Below are 16,738 nucleotides of genomic sequence, written 5' to 3' on the forward strand. Positions count from 1 at the left end.
AAAATTTTTTGTATACTATAAAAGGCAACCCGATACACTAAGCTTCTGCTATGCGCGAGGTCCAGGAAACAATCGGACCACAAGGATATATTATACACTTGTATTTTACAAGAGGATTCCTTGTATACAATATATGCATCAAATTAATGAATACATAGCATTATACTAACACTTGTTAATAAATACACAACATTATACTAACATTTGTTAATAAATACACAACACTATACTAACCCTTGTTATACTGATGTGACCTCTACATTCTGAAACATTTTGGCTGTTTTGTTTTCTTGCATCTAGCTTCTCGAGGAACTTTGGAGCAACGGTAAAGTTATCTCCGTGTGACTTATGAGTCACGAGTTTGAATCGTAGAAGCAGCCACTAACATGTCCATTAGGGTATAGCTATTTACATCACACCCTTTGGAATGCGGACCTTCCCCGGACCGTACGTGAATACGTGTCTTGTGCATTGAACTGCCCTACTTTTCTAACCTCACTTATTTCTCCAAGCTCCAATTCCTGATGTTGGCCTTTCTTTTCTACTATGTATATACAAAGAAGTGTTTGTTTCATATATGGGTCACAGAGCAACAGTGGTGGTCCATTTGTTTCAACTTGTTCTCCAGAAAGCTTATTTGAAGAACAAAATCTGGTAATTTCTAAGTTTCTAACATGATAAAAGAGGTAGAACATAACAACAACATCAACAAAAACAACACGACCACCAACAATAACAACAACAAAAAATCCAGTGTAATCCCACAAGTGGGGTCTGGGGAGGGTAGTGTGTACGCAAACCTTACCCCTACCTTGAAGGTAGAGAGGCTGTTTCCGATAGACCCTCGACTCACGAAAAGCAGTTAATAAAGGAGGTAGAACATGCCAGATAGAAACTTAGTAGGCATTTGGACAACATTTGGTCAAAGTTTGAGAAAAAGAGCATTCGAAGTTGAAGTTAAAAAAGAGTATTAGGAAGCTGATCGGACTAATGTTTTCGAAGACCTTAGCCATGCTTTTGGATAATGATTTCACTTTCTTTACCAACATATGTTCAGCTAGGAATAAGGGTAATGCAAATAAGGATGATATTGAGTCTATACTCTATACATATAATTAGAGTCTGAATATACTCAAAACACAAACACACAATATAAAAGAGTGGGAAGAGGGACAAGTTGAACCAGTTATATGCAATCTCATCAAACTATAATCTCATCACCACCTGAAAATGCAAACTAGGCACGATTTTACCCTAAAACGTTATTCTGAAGAAGTAAAGAACATGGATACCCCTTCTTAAATTTCTCTCTAGAGGATGCCCCTCTTGAAGGGGAGCCTTAGAGCAATAATAAAATTGTCTCCGTATGACCTATAGGTCACGGGTTCGAGCCGTGGAAGCAATCACTAGGATAGGCTGTCTACATCACACCCTTAGCGGTGTGGCCCTTCCTTGGACCCCACGTAAATGCAGGATGCTTTGTACACCGGGCTGCCTTTTTATTAAGGATGCCCCTCTTAAATTTCTCTTCTCAAGATTGATCAACTGCAACAGTACATACAGAATATCCAAATGCAACTTTTCACCACTATTGCTACATTAGTAGATAAAAGGAACCAATGGCAGTACTTTTTGAAAAATGTAGGCTAGTGCCACAAAGGAAGCTATGTTCAAAACCAAAATATCATGGTGTGATATTGACCACGTAATTGCATCTCAACCTTACTTTTGAAAGCTTTTTGTTTATTGACTGCAAACAGTCAACACAAAGCCTAGGTATCAACACTCTGGTTAGTAATCACTTCTATTCTCTATTAACTCTAGACACTATAATCTAGCACAAGAAGCATTTTACAATTTAATATTAGAGGTCTTATCATCTGGTAATTCAAAAAAAGAACAGCACATCTATCTTTGCTCTCTTTGATATGAATGGTTTTTCTTTTACTTCACCATTCTAATGACAAAATAAAAAGGGCAGCCCGGTGCACAAAGCATTTCGCGTTCACGCAGGGTCCTGGGAAGGGCCGCACCCCAAGAGGGTGTGATGTAGATAGCCTACCCTGATACAAGTTGATTCCACAGCTCGAACCCGTGACCTATAGGTCACACTGAGACAACTTGACCGTTGCTCCAAGGCTCCCCTTCTCTAATGACAAAATGTTATAGTAAATTATGTAAAGCAAGTCTGGCTTTTACTTGAAGAGTGAGAACTTGGATGCTACACATCCCCGATGGCTTCATTCGATGCTAACAGTCCTGATCTGCCGAAAAGCTCTATGAAAAAACCTTAGTACACCATCCAAAGCAGAAAGAATCATTTTCCCCTTTCTCTAACAAAAAGGAAAGGTTTTAATGCATTTAAGACAATTCCACTATTTTCTCCAGCTGGATCTACTCCTCATTGTTTGGCCAGAAATACTTGTTTGGCTAGAGAGATAGGTCATTCGAAGGGCTAGAAACTTTCACTTACATGGATAGTCTGATACTCTGATTCAGCAATGACATGATCAAAAATTCAAAATGCAGTAATCAAATAAGTAAATTTATAAGACACAAGACCAGTCAATCATCCAGATGATATCCATCCAAACATATTCATTAACTGATTCATATATGATTGTGAGATATTAATACACTAGATTGTTGCGAACAGTGCAGATCATAGAAGCAATTTATTCAAAATTGTGTACAGAATGAGGAGCTATAGTTTTAAGCATCAAATCAGATACTTCATAAAGTTAAGACTGTGCGTCAGCTTGTATGAGGATCCTTTGAATAAAGATGACAAACCCCAATCCAGAAAAAATCACCTGAACAGTATCACAAAACGAAAAAAGAATGTAATCGTTTCTCAATTCTGTGTATCACTTCATATTAACAAAGGGAGAGAGTGGATATTATCAGAACGAAGGGAAAATTATAAGATAACCTTACCACATCCAGCTGATGAACTTCCCCTCTATGTCAGTAATATGTTACCTGACGTACAGTCGTTGAAATCACCAAATGAAACCCCTTCACTAATTCCTGACCAGTTTTGTCCAATAACTTAAATTCTTCAGCTCCAACTGGCTATCAGAATCTCGCCAAAATTTGATAATATGGAGGCTCTCTTCTTCAGTTGATCTCTGCAGGATGATTCGCGATGCATAACCCTTCTTTCTCATCTCAAGACATATTTCTGAGGGGTTATTAGCAGTAAGTGTGACCATATATAACCAGCCCCTCTCCGACAAAAGATTGTCGGCAACAGGCAGTATTTTATCAATAACACTTCGACCATTCTCCCCTCCGGCCCATGCAGAAGCGATACCTTCAGAACCAACTTCATCTTCAGGCGTAGGAACATACGGAGGGTTCACAACCATCACATCAACCGATCCTCCCAATCGCTTCTCAAGTCCAGATGCAATATCTGTGTTTACCAGCTCTGCATAAACACCATGAGCCCCCATCGTCTCACGAGTCACCTTTATTGCATGGGGATTTATGTCTGTTGCAAGATAGTATGGAACGAATCCTTCAAGTCCGAGCATAACTGCAAGTGAAGTAATAACATACCCACTACCACAACCAATTTCCATACAAATTGAGGGACGGTGCTGTAACAAGTTAGTTCGATCAGCTAATAATGCATCAACCAGTGCAAATGAATCATCACATGGTTCGTAAACCTCAGGATGCGAACTCACAAGCTGGATTTTGGCAATTCTTGAAAGCATCTTAGATAACTCCTGCCACATTAAAACAAGCTCATAAGGCCTTAGCAATGGAGGCTCTTAAAACACCTTTCTATCATCTACCACAAAATGCCCTTTCAATAACATAACTGATACGTTCACCAAGAAAAATATATATAACGGATACGCAGGGTAGGCTGCAAATTAAGCAAGCCCAAGCATAGGGCCTGGTATAGTGTTGCCACAGGGGGTGCGGCTAGACTCTCTGCCCTTCAAATTAAAGTATATATAACTATATGTAACTAAACAGTGAACTCATTATTGTCTATTCTAGAAAAACCACCCATCCGAGCCATCGTTAACCATTGGTTGTTAAGGCGTATTCTCAAAATCCCTATATCTACAGCTGTGGCAATAGTGGCATAATTTGGTAATATGCCAATTTGACCACTATTAGTAGATAAACCAATTTCTTCCACTTCTGAATCCCAAACAATTCGATTAGGCGTCAAGTTTTACGGTTAACCAAAAGAAAAATAGGTTATTTACATGAGTTTCAAACTAAAATTTGGATGAATAATCCGTTTATTTAGTTTTATATTTTTTCCCACCTTCAGAAGAATAAGGCATAGGCATTGCTACTAGTGTTAGAATTTTATGAAAGGTAACCATCTCGATTTCATAGATAAATTTATAATCAAGATTGAACCTATCCTCCAGTAGGATAAAGATGATGATATTGTCTTTTACCTGCGATAACATCAAATATATAAAATATTCTTAGACAATAATACCACAAGATATACCTTAAAGAGCCATAGAGATGTGAGAAGTTTTGCTTTCGCGACACACAAAAACACGTCTATATTTATTTATTAATTTTGTTATACTAAGTATGTACTCATTGCCACAAAGTAGTAGTGGTTGTAGTGTATTCTACACACGCTGGCTTAAAATACTGAATTTGCCTCTACAAGAAGGGACTAGTTTCAAAGACGAGGGGAGAGCTCAGCCCAACTTAGAAAAAGAAAATAAACTTCAAGCCCTATCAGAACTCAGAAACCAAATCACACTTATTCTTCCCATTTAGATAAGCAAGCGAAGGAGCCAAATAAATCAAGCAATTGCAGTTTAGACAGTCTAAACAACAAGATAAATATCATAAGAATTCATGGGCGTGTGAATCCAAGGTGTTGAATGAAAAAGCAAAACTTGGTACCCAATAAATATACAATTTGATACCAACAATTTGTATTCGATTAAGACTTGGTTTGTAAGTCAATACAAGTGGAATAAAAAGGAAAAGTCGGTATCCAATGTTTGCAGTTTGAGACATGTAATTAGAATATTGTTCAGTCTTGATGTATGGGTGAATTCAAGTTGTATATAAGAACAAACTTGATACTCCATAAAAGTAAAATTTGATACCTTCAATCATAATTTATGGTTCAATACAAGTTGAATAAAAAGGCAAACTTGGTATCTGATGTATATGCAATTTGAGAACCAGATTTGAGTAAATAAAATAACTAGCAATTCGTATTTGATTCCGTTAAAAAGGGCAGCCCGGTGCACTAAGCTCCCGCTATGAGCGGGGTCCGGGGAAGGGCCGGAACACAAGGGTCTATTGAACGCAGCCTTACCCTGCATTTCTGCAATACACTGTTTCCACGGCTCGAACCATGGCAGCAACTTTACCCGTTACGCCAAGGCTCCCCGTCAGTATTTGATTCAGTGCTTACCTAAATTATGCTCCCTAACGCAATGTACATAATTACAGCATAAGAGTACAAATACTATACTAACACAATTCAAGTTGAATGAAAAAACTGAACTTGGTATTCAATGTATCTGCAATTTGATACCTACAAATACTATTTTACTCATTCTTGATATATGGGTGAATTCAAGTTGTATAAAAAAGTAAACTTGATACTACACAAACATAAAATTTGATACCTGAAACCAGTATTTTACTCTCTATTGATTTATGGGTGTGCTTCAATTTGAATAAAAAAGTAAACTTGGTAACAATAAGCATAAAATTTTTGTACCTGCAATTAGTATTTGCCTACTGTCAAGATATGAGACTTCAAAAAATTGGATCTTTTCAGTATTTGGGTTTTAGCAGTAAAAAACTAGCTGAAATCTATTTGCAAAAATAGTTTCCGAAAGAGAACGGCGATTGGAGAAGGGGAAAGGGAGGAAAAAAGGACTGTTTATAAAAAATGAGTAATTATCATATGGATATCCTGAGGTTTAGTAAAAGACACTTAACCCCCTAACGTTTGAACACTTATTATATGGAACCTTAAATAAAAAACGAAAAAGGGCCAAAACTGCTCCTAGACTATTCTTTTAAGTTTAAAAATGCCATCCGTCCACCTATTTTGTAAAAGTTGCCCTCACCGTTACAAATCTGGCCAATCCATGCCCCTAACGTCAACTTTTTGGTCCACTCATACCTAAAAGCTAACAACCCTATTTTGATTAAGAAAACATTTTATTATTTATTATGTGTTAATTTCCTATTGGCTTAAATTAAAACCTCACCACATATCCACTTATTAGCCTACTCCGTCTTAGATTTTCACCCTTCAACACCCACGGATCTCCCTCAGTCCCTCTCCACCTCAGATTTTTCGGCCTTAATTTAATTTTTAAATTAATATTTTTTATTAAATCAATTTTCTGAGTGAAATCAGGTACTCTTTGAAACAATGCTTCATTGTAAGATTTTATGGTTTAATAAGTTATTTTTCTGCCAATAGTAATGATCATTGAGCATTTGCAATATTTTTTGTTGTATATTTCCTGACAACACTGTATCCAATTTTGATTATACCAATGATTTATTTGGTCTCTGCTCGGACCTCGACCTTTTTCTTCTTCATTGGCCCATCATAGTCTGAACATCCGGCCATATCCATAAATTAAGCTATTATACGTGGATGCTCTTTAGGTTATATCAACACCGCCAATTTTAAAAAGAGACGGTTAAATCAAGAGAAATATTTGAGATCATATGCCTGAGAATATGAGAGAATACGACTTATTGGTGAATGTGACTATAATAAACACTTGATTGAGCTTATTGTATGAAGCAGTAAAGTGTAGTAAGAAAAATTGATGATGAATGATATTTCTGTGATGGAAAAAAATAGGAGTATTGATGTGCACATTTAATATACAAAGAAATAGGAAGAGGAAGGTGATTAACTATACGAGAGAGTTTTGTTTGCTTAGGGAAAAAAATGGGTGCATGAGAGTTCTAGTTGGTGGAATAATTTTTAAAAGAAAGAGGAGAAAGAAACGAAGGAAAAGGGTCTTAGAATGTGGGTGAGTTTATTTTAATTTAGGTGAGTCTTAAGTTAGGCCAATGGGACGATGACACATGGAAATTAATTAAGTTTTTTTTTGCCTAACAGGGTCTTTGAAAGTTGTATGACGTAAAGTATTGGTGATAAAAATTTTTGGTTGTCTGAAATAAAACTTTAATGATGTTTGTAGTGATTATTCAAATAGAGTGCAAGGTCAAAAAAAGGATGAGAAGAACAAGAAAAATATGAACGCACACACGCTAGGAGGGGAGGGTGGAGGGGGTGGGGGGAGAGATTTTTTGAGATGGGGGGTATTATTGTACCAACTCCAATAGTCTAGGGGCAGTTTTGACCTTTTTCCGTTATGACACGTGAAAATTAATTAAATTTTTTTTTATCTAACATGGTCGTTAGTCGTAAGGGCATTCTTGAGCCGAAAAGATAACGGTGAGGACAATTTTTTCAAAATAGGTGGACGGAGGGTATTTTTAAACTTAAGCGAATAGTCTAGGGGCAGTTTTGACCCTTTTCCGTTTTAATTATTATCTAAAATCTAATTCCACAATTTTAAAAGTAAAATAAATTCAACTCTAAGATCAACGTATCAAGTTTAAATTGTGAATAATAGTGTTAGCACAAATAATTAAGACACNTTATGTACCAATTCCAATAGTCTAGGGGCAGTTTTGACCTTTTTTCTGTTATGACACGTGGAAATTAATTAAATTTTTTTTTATCTAACATGGTTGTTAGTTGTAAGGGCATTCTTGAGCCGAAAAGATAACGGTGAGGGCAATTTTTTTAAAATAGGTGGACAGAGGGCATTATTGTACCAACTCCAAAAGTCTAGGGGCAGTTTTGACCCTTTTCCGAATAAAAAAAGAGAAGAAAAAGAGGAGGCCCTTTTCTATGTGAACCAAATGAAAAAATTACGATTTTCTTTCTTACTTTTTGAAAATAATTTTAATAAAGAAATATTCTAATTTATTATATTATATTTATTATTTTTTGAATATTCAAGTTTTGTTCAAAAACATATAAGGAATTGATTGCTGAATTGAGTCCGAAAGTAGACGACTTATCTTTATCTTTCGTACTCTGAGTCCTTTTTTTCTTTTGAAACGAATATTGGATAGTATAAATATAAATAGTATGATAAGCAAAAAAAATTATATTTTATAATATAAAGTTCCAATAAACTAGTAAGAACCGCTAATGACTTAGGATCCGTTTGGATATAGATTCTCAATTATTTTTCGAAAAAGTTGATTTGGGTGAATTTTGATGTGAAATTAAAAATGTGTTTGGACATGAATTTTGGGGCAAGTTTGACATGTTTAAAATCTTTTTTTCAGCTAAAAATTCCCAAATGCTTATGATTTTGCCCAAAAAGGCGTCTTGAGATATTTTCAAATCTCTCAAAAATAAGATTAACTCTATAAACAAACACACATTTGAAGAAAAAAAATTGAAAAAAGACTTCCAAAAATTATGGCCAACGCCTACTTAAATATTATTTTTCTTCTTTTATTTCCTTCCCAATAATTTTATAAGTTCACAAATGCATGTAGATATGAAGCTATAGTTTTGGAAGTCAATCTATTTTATTGATACAACTAAGACAAGCTATAGTTTAAGTGTTTTTTATCAAAGAAAAAGAAATTAAGTTGAAACACACATCAAAGAGTTTTCCAGGACATCAACAAAGCAGTTTAGTTTCTCTATTTTCCCATTTGCTATTAGATTATACATATATATTTGTAAACAAAACATATTTTTCGAAGTTAATAAAAATATGGATTTAATTTATTAAAATAAGTGAGCTAAGCTAAGGTGTATGATATGTTTATGGTCTCCCATTATCTCAAAATGTTAGTGGAACAGCATTAACCAAAAAATGGGAAAATCAGATGAGTTTGGATTATTTTAAGCATTCAAATCATCAAGTCACTTTCACAGTTTAGGCTATATAAACTCTTAGTTACACCATTCTCAAATACACAAAAAACAAAAACAATAATCCAATCAGCCTTAGAACCCATATCTTCTCAATGGGGAGCCAAATGAAGAAGCAATGGCATCAATTTGTTTGTGCTTTAGCATTTTTCTTGATTGCCACTTGCACTATGGCATATTCAACTGATTCTTATAAATCATCAGTTGCATCATATAATCAAGTACCAAGCCAAGTACCAGTGTCAAAAAGACAATTACGAAGTGTCCAAGAACGATTACAAGGTACCCTCAGTGCCTAAACAAGAATACAAGGCACCATCTTTGTCAAAGGATAACTACTACACGAAGCCATCAGTTTCAAAAGATGACTACAAGAAGGTGCCATATGTTCCAAAAGATAGCTACTATAAAGCAGTCGCAGTGCCTAAGCCGGAATACAAGGCGTCATCTTTGCCAAAGAATGAGTACTACAAGAAACCATCTGTTCCAGAATATAACTACAAGAAGGTGCCATCTGTTCCAAAAGATAACTACTACAAAGCACCCGCAGTGCCTAAGCCGGAATACAAGGCGCCATCTTTGCCAAAGAATGAGTACTACAAGAAACCATCTGTTCCAGAATATAACTACAAGAAGGTGCCATCTCTTCCAAAAGATAACTACTACAAGGTACCTTCAGTGCCTAAACAGGAATACAAGGCGCCATCTTTGCCAAAGAATGACTACTACAAGAAGTCATCAATTCCAAAAGATACCTACGCCAAGGTGCCATCTCTTCCAAACGATAACTATTACAAGGCTCCCTCAACACCTAAACAAGAATACAAGGTGCCATCTGTACCGAAGAATGACTACTATAAAAAGCCATCAGTTCCAAAAACTGACTATTACAAAGTACCCTCAATGCCTAAACAAGAATACAAAGTGCAATCTTTACCAAAGAATTACTACTACAAAAAACCATCAGTTCCAAAGAATGACTACTATAAAAAGCCATCAGTTCCAAAAACAGACTATTACAAGATGCCCTCAATACCTAAACAAAAATACAAAGTGTCATCTGTACCAAAGAATGACTACTACAAGAAACCTTCAGCTTCTCCTCCACCGCCATACTACTATAATTCGCCCCCTCCTCCTTTACCATCACCACCACCTCCTTACTCTTATCAATCATCTTCAACTCCTTCTTCATCACCACCTCCACCATATTATTAAATTCTCATCTTTCATGTTCAAACATGTTTCGAGAAGGCCATTTTCCAACACAACAAAATCTTAAGGGTCTTGAGTGGAAGGCTTGATATCAAAATTTGTATTACTTCATTATTTGTAATTTCTGGGGTTGGTTGCAGCTCATGTTTTTCCATTTTATAGTATGTCTCATTATCGAAATTCTGAGAAGATTAGTTCAATTTAATGCAAATTCTTTTTGTCGATAATTTTATGTACTATTTATCAGTCTGACATTTGCCAATTCCTTCATAATTTAAAGCATTAATCCCTGAAACATGAGAACATAACAACCTATTGAGAAAATTCAGAGTATATACATTTAATTAATGACTGTTTCACCTGTAAATATCAATATCGCAAGTGCTTCTACTCATATTTGCAACAATATCACTAATATATTATGTCATAACACAATGAAATGGTTGTTAATAGACTGTGTTTAAAGCAGAAAATCAGAATAAGCAAAAACTAAAACAGAACCGAAAAATAATTTCGAGTCAACAGACTTCCATGTGTATCCTTAAGGAATTTAATAATCTCACTGTTAGTCTGTTGCACAAGGTATTTAGATTAATTCCTCGCAGGATAGAGGAAAAAATTATTCTATAATAGAGGCACTTCAAATTATGAAACTTCTGCGACAGAGCATATCATACTTGACACTTACTTTCTATTTTGAAAAACAATGCAACGAAGAGCGACAAAGAATTCAATATTTTCAATGTATGATAAATGAAGCCAAGCATTTGAATTTATAGTCCAACGAGTTCGAGTTCAATGGTGAGAGGATGCACATTAGAAACAATTACGACAAATAAAAAATTAACATAGTTTATATATTCTAAATAAAGTACAACAAATAAAAAAACAAGAAATTTTGATAAAAGGGAAGCCTAAAGTAAGAGGTGTAAGCTTATAAAAACTTATATTAGAAGCACATAATTACGTTCGTTATATGTTAAGAATTTGTTAAATCTGAACTACTCTTTGAATGTTATGTTTAAAAAGAACTCCCAAAAGACCACATAATTAACCAATCAGTAATCAAAAAAATTTAAGTATACAGTATTGTTGCACCTCATGTAACTATTAATATCTCGGAAACCACCTTGTACATAAATCAAATAAGAAATAAATAGCGTCGTAAAAAACAAAGTTTTTTAAGCTCACCAGTCACCACAAAGGAGAGGAACAATATTTTTGTGATTTTCATGCTCTTTTTATTGGAGGACAGTTGTACCTAACAGAAATTCAATTTATCATCATGCACATATAAATCAAAATATATATAGTATGAAATTAATCAGTTAACTTAAAAATGCATAAGAGACCATAAAATGGTAAATATATACGCTGTCGACAGTTAAAATATACATTACTTTTTAATCCTCTAACACTCAAATTTTAGTTGGAGAAAAATTATTTATCCAGTTATTTTTGTATATAAAGTATTAGGATGTTTCAGATTGAGCTTGGGCCCGGGCGTAGCATGGGCACATCGTCACTAGTCAGTCAATAAGATCATTTGATCAAATTCAAATGCCGAGTAATAACGGAACAAAGCTTGCCTTCGTCTCAACTCTTTAAAAGCTAGAAGAATTTTTTTTCTTGTAAATAAGCACAATATTTTTCCTCTCTTTTTTAAATGAGGGACAAAATTTCATTGTAAAAAAGAGAACTTTTCAAATTATCATTTCTCTCCATTTTTTATTCATACAACATAAACAAAAATCCAACAATGGTGATGTTGTATTAGGGGTATACATAGGCCGGGTTGGTTCGGATTTTTCAATTACCAAACCAAACCAATTGTCTCGGATTTTCAAATTTATAAACCAAACCAAACCAACAAAAGTCGGGTTTTTCAATCACGTTTTTTTCGGGTTTTTTCCGACAAAATCGTCATAGCATAAAATTTATAAATTGTGTTCTAATATTTCTTAGGTCCTAGATAAAACTATATAATATGTTACCCAATAAAATAATACAAAATATTGTTAGATGAGTCATGATTATACTAAAATACTCAAAAAATCGTATAAAATAAATATTGCTAATTAATAAGTCATAATAAAAATATATATAATTAATCTAAAAGTACTAAGTCATATTAAAATAAGTACGACTAATAAGTACTAAGTATTAATTACATGACTAAATAATATTAAGTGTGAGTTATGCATTTTCACTATCTAAATCAATGCAAAACTAAAAAAATATATCCAATACTATTGTCATTTCTAGTATTGAATTGATTTTTTTTTTTTTTATTTAGCATTAGTATTCATTTGGTTTTGCTTTGGGCTTTATTTGAGTTAGTAACTTTTATGGGCTATAAAACATACTTGACCATTCAAAAGTTTTAAGTCCAAACTTGAAATAATACATTAAAAGAAAGAATTATTGAAGAGTTTAAATTATATTTATAAATTACATTACAATAATTATTTTTATGTATAAGCTATATTTTTAAAACTTGTACACATGTAATGTCGGGTTGGATTGGTTTCGGTTTGATTTTTTTTAGTTAAAACCAAACCAAACCAATTATGGTCGGGTTTTTTTTTCTAACACCAAACCATAGTCAGGTTTTTTTTTCTCGGTTTGACTCAGATTATCGGTTTGGTGCGGTTTATCGGTTTTCTTTGTACACCGTGTTAGGTGTTTGCCATAATTTTCTTACCATATTTGGTTTTCCTATTTGTTGAAGGAAAGGGCAACATGTTTACCTTAATTGGGTTTTCCTTCTTGTAGAAGGAAATTACAAATCTTCATATCTGGCTAGTCCCTTTTCTTGTAGGAAAAGGTTTGGAGTTCTATAAATTGAATATATGTCCTTCTCATTCAGTAGCATCCACAATGTAGCCACATGGGGTTTCAGAGTCGTGTTTAGAGGGAGAACTTTATGGGACAAGTGTTAGTGTGTCAGTTGTGTTTGCCTCTTCGTGAGGTTGTTCTCTCGATATTTTGTACTCTCTTTTTATATAGTGGATTGCTCATCTCCGCCGTGGACGTAGGTCAGTTGACCGAACCACGTTAAATGTTAGTGTCTCTTTTGGTATATTTCTCTTTTGTTGTTGGACTTATCGTCATTCAAGGTTTGCTTTGCTAGATTCCGCATGACACCTGACTTTTTTCGATCCTAACAAGTGGTATCAGAGCGAGGTTCAAGGCAAGTTCATCTATGCGGGTTCAGTTCTAGCTGCAACATAGTTGACGTGATTTTTGTCTGAGAAATTCGACCGATGTGGTACGCACGTTGAGACAAACTTTGTTCACGTCGTGTAAGCTCCAGAAAATGAGGAAGTTTTTTCTATAAGAATTTTTTTCATTCTCAAGGCTCAAATCTGAGATTTGTGCTTAAAGGTCGAGGATCTCGTCCGGCCATCCCACCATATCGCTTGGTGATGAAAATCATGGCCCCATGATGTGATTGTGATGAATTATAAGTCGTGCTTAAGAATCTGCGGCATCATGTACATACAATATAATGGACCCAACCTACCAACTTTAACTGATTCTTACATGATCAAATAATGGACATATCTTAGCTAGGCAGATACATACATATTTTGGCAATCCGATATATAAAGTATTCCACGTTTATTCAGGGTTCAAGGAAAGGATCGTACTCCAAAGGATGTGATGTAGACAGCCTACCCTAATGCAAGCATTAGTGACTGCTTATACGGCTCGAACCCATGACCTATAGATCACACAGAGATACATATTTGAAACGCTTTTGTGTAAATATCTCGTATAGACCGATACATGTATAAAATTTTTACCAACTTTTAGTGTATAAATTTTGAAGAATTCACATAACATATTTACATCAGACCTATTAGACACGAGTACTAGATGAATTAATTAGGTAATGCAGTTGTGGACTCTTTCACAAAACTGAAAACTAAGTTGCGCTTTTTGAAATTTTTGTTATCTCTTTTCCCTGTCCAATTTGATAAGAGAATTAAACATTAAATTGAAATTTGTACCAAAAATGTAATAAGGAATTGTTATTCCAGTTTGATTGCCACTAGTTTAGAAATGTATGTAGTAGACATGGAACGATTTCCTGGAAAGTCAATAAAACTGGTTTTTTAATTTTTTTTTCATATCAGTTAGTCAATCAAATTTGTGATTTTGTTCATGGCTCTCCATTATCTCAAGAACTTAGTGGTACAGCATTAACCAAGAACAAGGAAAATCAGATGAGTTCGGATTATTTTAAGCATCCAAATAATCAAGACACTTTCTTAGTTTAGGCTATATAAACTCCTTGTTCCCCCTTTCTAAAATACACAAAAAAAGAAAAAAACAATCCAATCATCCTTAGAACTCAAATCTTCTCAATGGGGAGCCAAATGAAGAAGCAATGGCATCAATTTGCTTGTGCTTTGACATTTTTCTTGATTGCCACTTGCACTATGGCATATTCATCTGATTCTTATAAATCACCAATTCCATCATATAATCAAGTACCATTGTCAAAAGACAATTACGAAGTGCCACAAGTGTCCAAGAGCGATTACAAGGTACCCTCAGTGCCTAAACAAGAATACAAGATACCATCTTTGCCAAAGAATAATTACTACACGAAGCCATCAATTCCAAAAGATGACTATAAGAAGGTGCCATCTGTTTCAAAAGATAACTACTACAAGGCACCCGTAGTGCCTAAACCGGAATACAAGGCGCCATCTTTGCCAAAGAATGAGTACTACAAGAAACCATCAGTTCCAGAATATAATTACAAGAAGGTGCCATCTCTTCCAAAAGATAACTACTATAAGGCACCTTCAGTGCCTAAACTTGAATACAAGACGCCATCTTTGCCAAAGAATGACTACTACAAGAAACCATCAGTTCCAAAAGATAACTATTACAAGGCACCCTCAACGCCTAAACAGGAATACAAGGTGCCATCTGTACCAAAGAATAACTACTACAAAAAGCCATCAGTTCCAAAGAATAACTACAAGGTGCCATCTGTTCCAAAGGATAACTACCAGGTGCCATCTGTACCAAAGAATGACTACTACAAGAAGCCATCAGTTCCAAAGAATAACTACAAGGCGCCATCTGTTCCAAAGGATAACTACTATAAGGTACCCTCAGTGCCTAAACCAGAATACCATGTGCCATCTGTACCAAAGAATGACTACTACAAAAAGCCATCAGTTTCAAAGAATGACTACTATAAAAAGCCATCAATTCCAAAAACTGACTATTACAAGGTACCCTCAATGCCTAAACAAGAATATAAAGCACCATCTTTACCGAAGAATGATTACTACAAGAAACCTTCAGCTTCTCCTCCACCGCCATACTACTATAATTCACCCCCTCCCCCTTCACCATCACCACCACCTCCCTACTCTTATCAATCATCTTCGACTCATTCTCCATCACCACCTCCTCCATATTATTAAATTCCCATTTTTCATGTTCAACATGTATCGAGAAGGCCATTTTCCAACACAACATAATCTCAAGGGTCTTGAGTTTAAGGCATGATATCAAAAATTTTATTTCTTAATTTTGTTGTTTCTTTCTTATCCTTATTCGGGTGGCAATTGTTTTGTCATTTAAATTGTATTTTGAATGTTTCCAGAGAATTGTATCAGTTGAATACAAGTTCCTTTTATTGATCTAGTCTATGTGTTTTCACCTTTTCTTCCAGCAATTCACAATTTCTTCACATAAATTTATCGATCAAGTTCGGTAGCATTGAAGGATTGCATATAGGTGTTCGTAACACGCAACGGAAGAAAATAACAATCTAGGCAGATCTTTTGTATTTAAAATTTATTTACATGTTAAAGATTGGATCTAAGACGTACCTGGTGAAGAGAGTCTCGTTTTAAAATTCTTCGACAGTGCGAAGACTCTATGCGTATCCACACCGAGATCGACTCTTGCTATCAACTTTTTGATCAATGAAACCTGCGAACAAATTGAATAAAAAAATTGTGCTGAAATTTTTCTCAAAAACTTCGAAGCAATAGTAATAAGACAAGAAAACAATTTTCCTCAGTCAGAATTATTTATCTCGACTGAGCGGCACTTCTTGTGAATCAAAAAACCCTTGGCCACGATATATAGGTGATATATATATAGTCAATCACCAAATCTTTCCCAAGTCAATTAAGGAAAACTAAATGCGGTGGATTAGTAGTAACTGAACTTTTCCATAATTTACTATTGAAAAATCCAAATCCCATTCATAATGGGACTTAGTGGCCGACGAGTCCTTCTGGACTTACGTAAATCCAACTTTGGATTTGATTTATGACTCTTTGATAGAATTTAAGGGTCCATCAAATTATATAGAGAACCAGTCGCTCTATTAGTTCCCACAGAACCACGCACACTGCAGTAATTAAATGACACAGAGGAATTTTACGTGAAAAATTCCCAGCTCAACGGGATTAAAAATCACGACCTACCCTTGTAGGATTTCAACTTCATACCGAGCAATCTTTAGATTACAACCTATTTGCTCAAAAGTTATCACATATCTTATGAATGCAAAACAATACG

At 34.8% G+C, this 16,738-nt stretch overlaps 3 protein-coding genes across 3 annotated transcripts; 2 read left to right on the forward strand and 1 right to left on the reverse strand.

The window, feature by feature from the left end:
* On the reverse strand, positions 2,573 to 5,913 carry LOC109232408 (hemK methyltransferase family member 2). Its single transcript, XM_019398167.1, has 3 exons — positions 5,738 to 5,913; positions 2,938 to 3,737; positions 2,573 to 2,813 (listed from the first exon to the last, which is right to left on the reverse strand). The coding sequence occupies exon 2, from the start codon at positions 3,723 to 3,725 to the stop codon at positions 3,024 to 3,026; it is 702 nt and encodes a 233-aa protein (XP_019253712.1). The 5' UTR covers positions 3,726 to 3,737; positions 5,738 to 5,913; the 3' UTR covers positions 2,573 to 2,813; positions 2,938 to 3,023.
* On the forward strand, positions 9,008 to 10,398 carry LOC109232812 (extensin-2-like). Its single transcript, XM_019398532.1, has 2 exons — positions 9,008 to 9,198; positions 9,230 to 10,398. Exons 1-2 carry the CDS (start codon positions 9,055 to 9,057, stop codon positions 10,175 to 10,177), a joined length of 1,092 nt encoding a protein of 363 aa, XP_019254077.1. The 5' UTR covers positions 9,008 to 9,054; the 3' UTR covers positions 10,178 to 10,398.
* On the forward strand, positions 14,472 to 15,850 carry LOC109232409 (extensin-like). The gene has a single exon (XM_019398168.1). It carries the CDS (start codon positions 14,548 to 14,550, stop codon positions 15,625 to 15,627), a length of 1,080 nt encoding a protein of 359 aa, XP_019253713.1. The 5' UTR covers positions 14,472 to 14,547; the 3' UTR covers positions 15,628 to 15,850.

This window comes from Nicotiana attenuata, chromosome 9, assembly GCF_001879085.1.
Source record: "Nicotiana attenuata strain UT chromosome 9, NIATTr2, whole genome shotgun sequence".
NCBI lineage: Eukaryota > Viridiplantae > Streptophyta > Magnoliopsida > Solanales > Solanaceae > Nicotiana > Nicotiana attenuata.

What these genes read in the sequence shown, in the direction of transcription:
- LOC109232408 (XM_019398167.1), bottom strand. Translation starts at nt 3,725, where the DNA reads ATGCTTTCAAGAATTGCCAAAATCCAGCTTGTGAGTTCGCATCCTGAG.
- LOC109232812 (XM_019398532.1), top strand. Translation starts at nt 9,055, where the DNA reads ATGGGGAGCCAAATGAAGAAGCAATGGCATCAATTTGTTTGTGCTTTA. An exon ending in AAGTACCAAGCCAAGTACCA is followed by an intron (nt 9,199 to 9,229) that starts GTGTCAAAAAGA and finishes GAAGTGTCCAAG; the next exon opens with AACGATTACAAGGTACCCTC.
- LOC109232409 (XM_019398168.1), top strand. Translation starts at nt 14,548, where the DNA reads ATGGGGAGCCAAATGAAGAAGCAATGGCATCAATTTGCTTGTGCTTTG.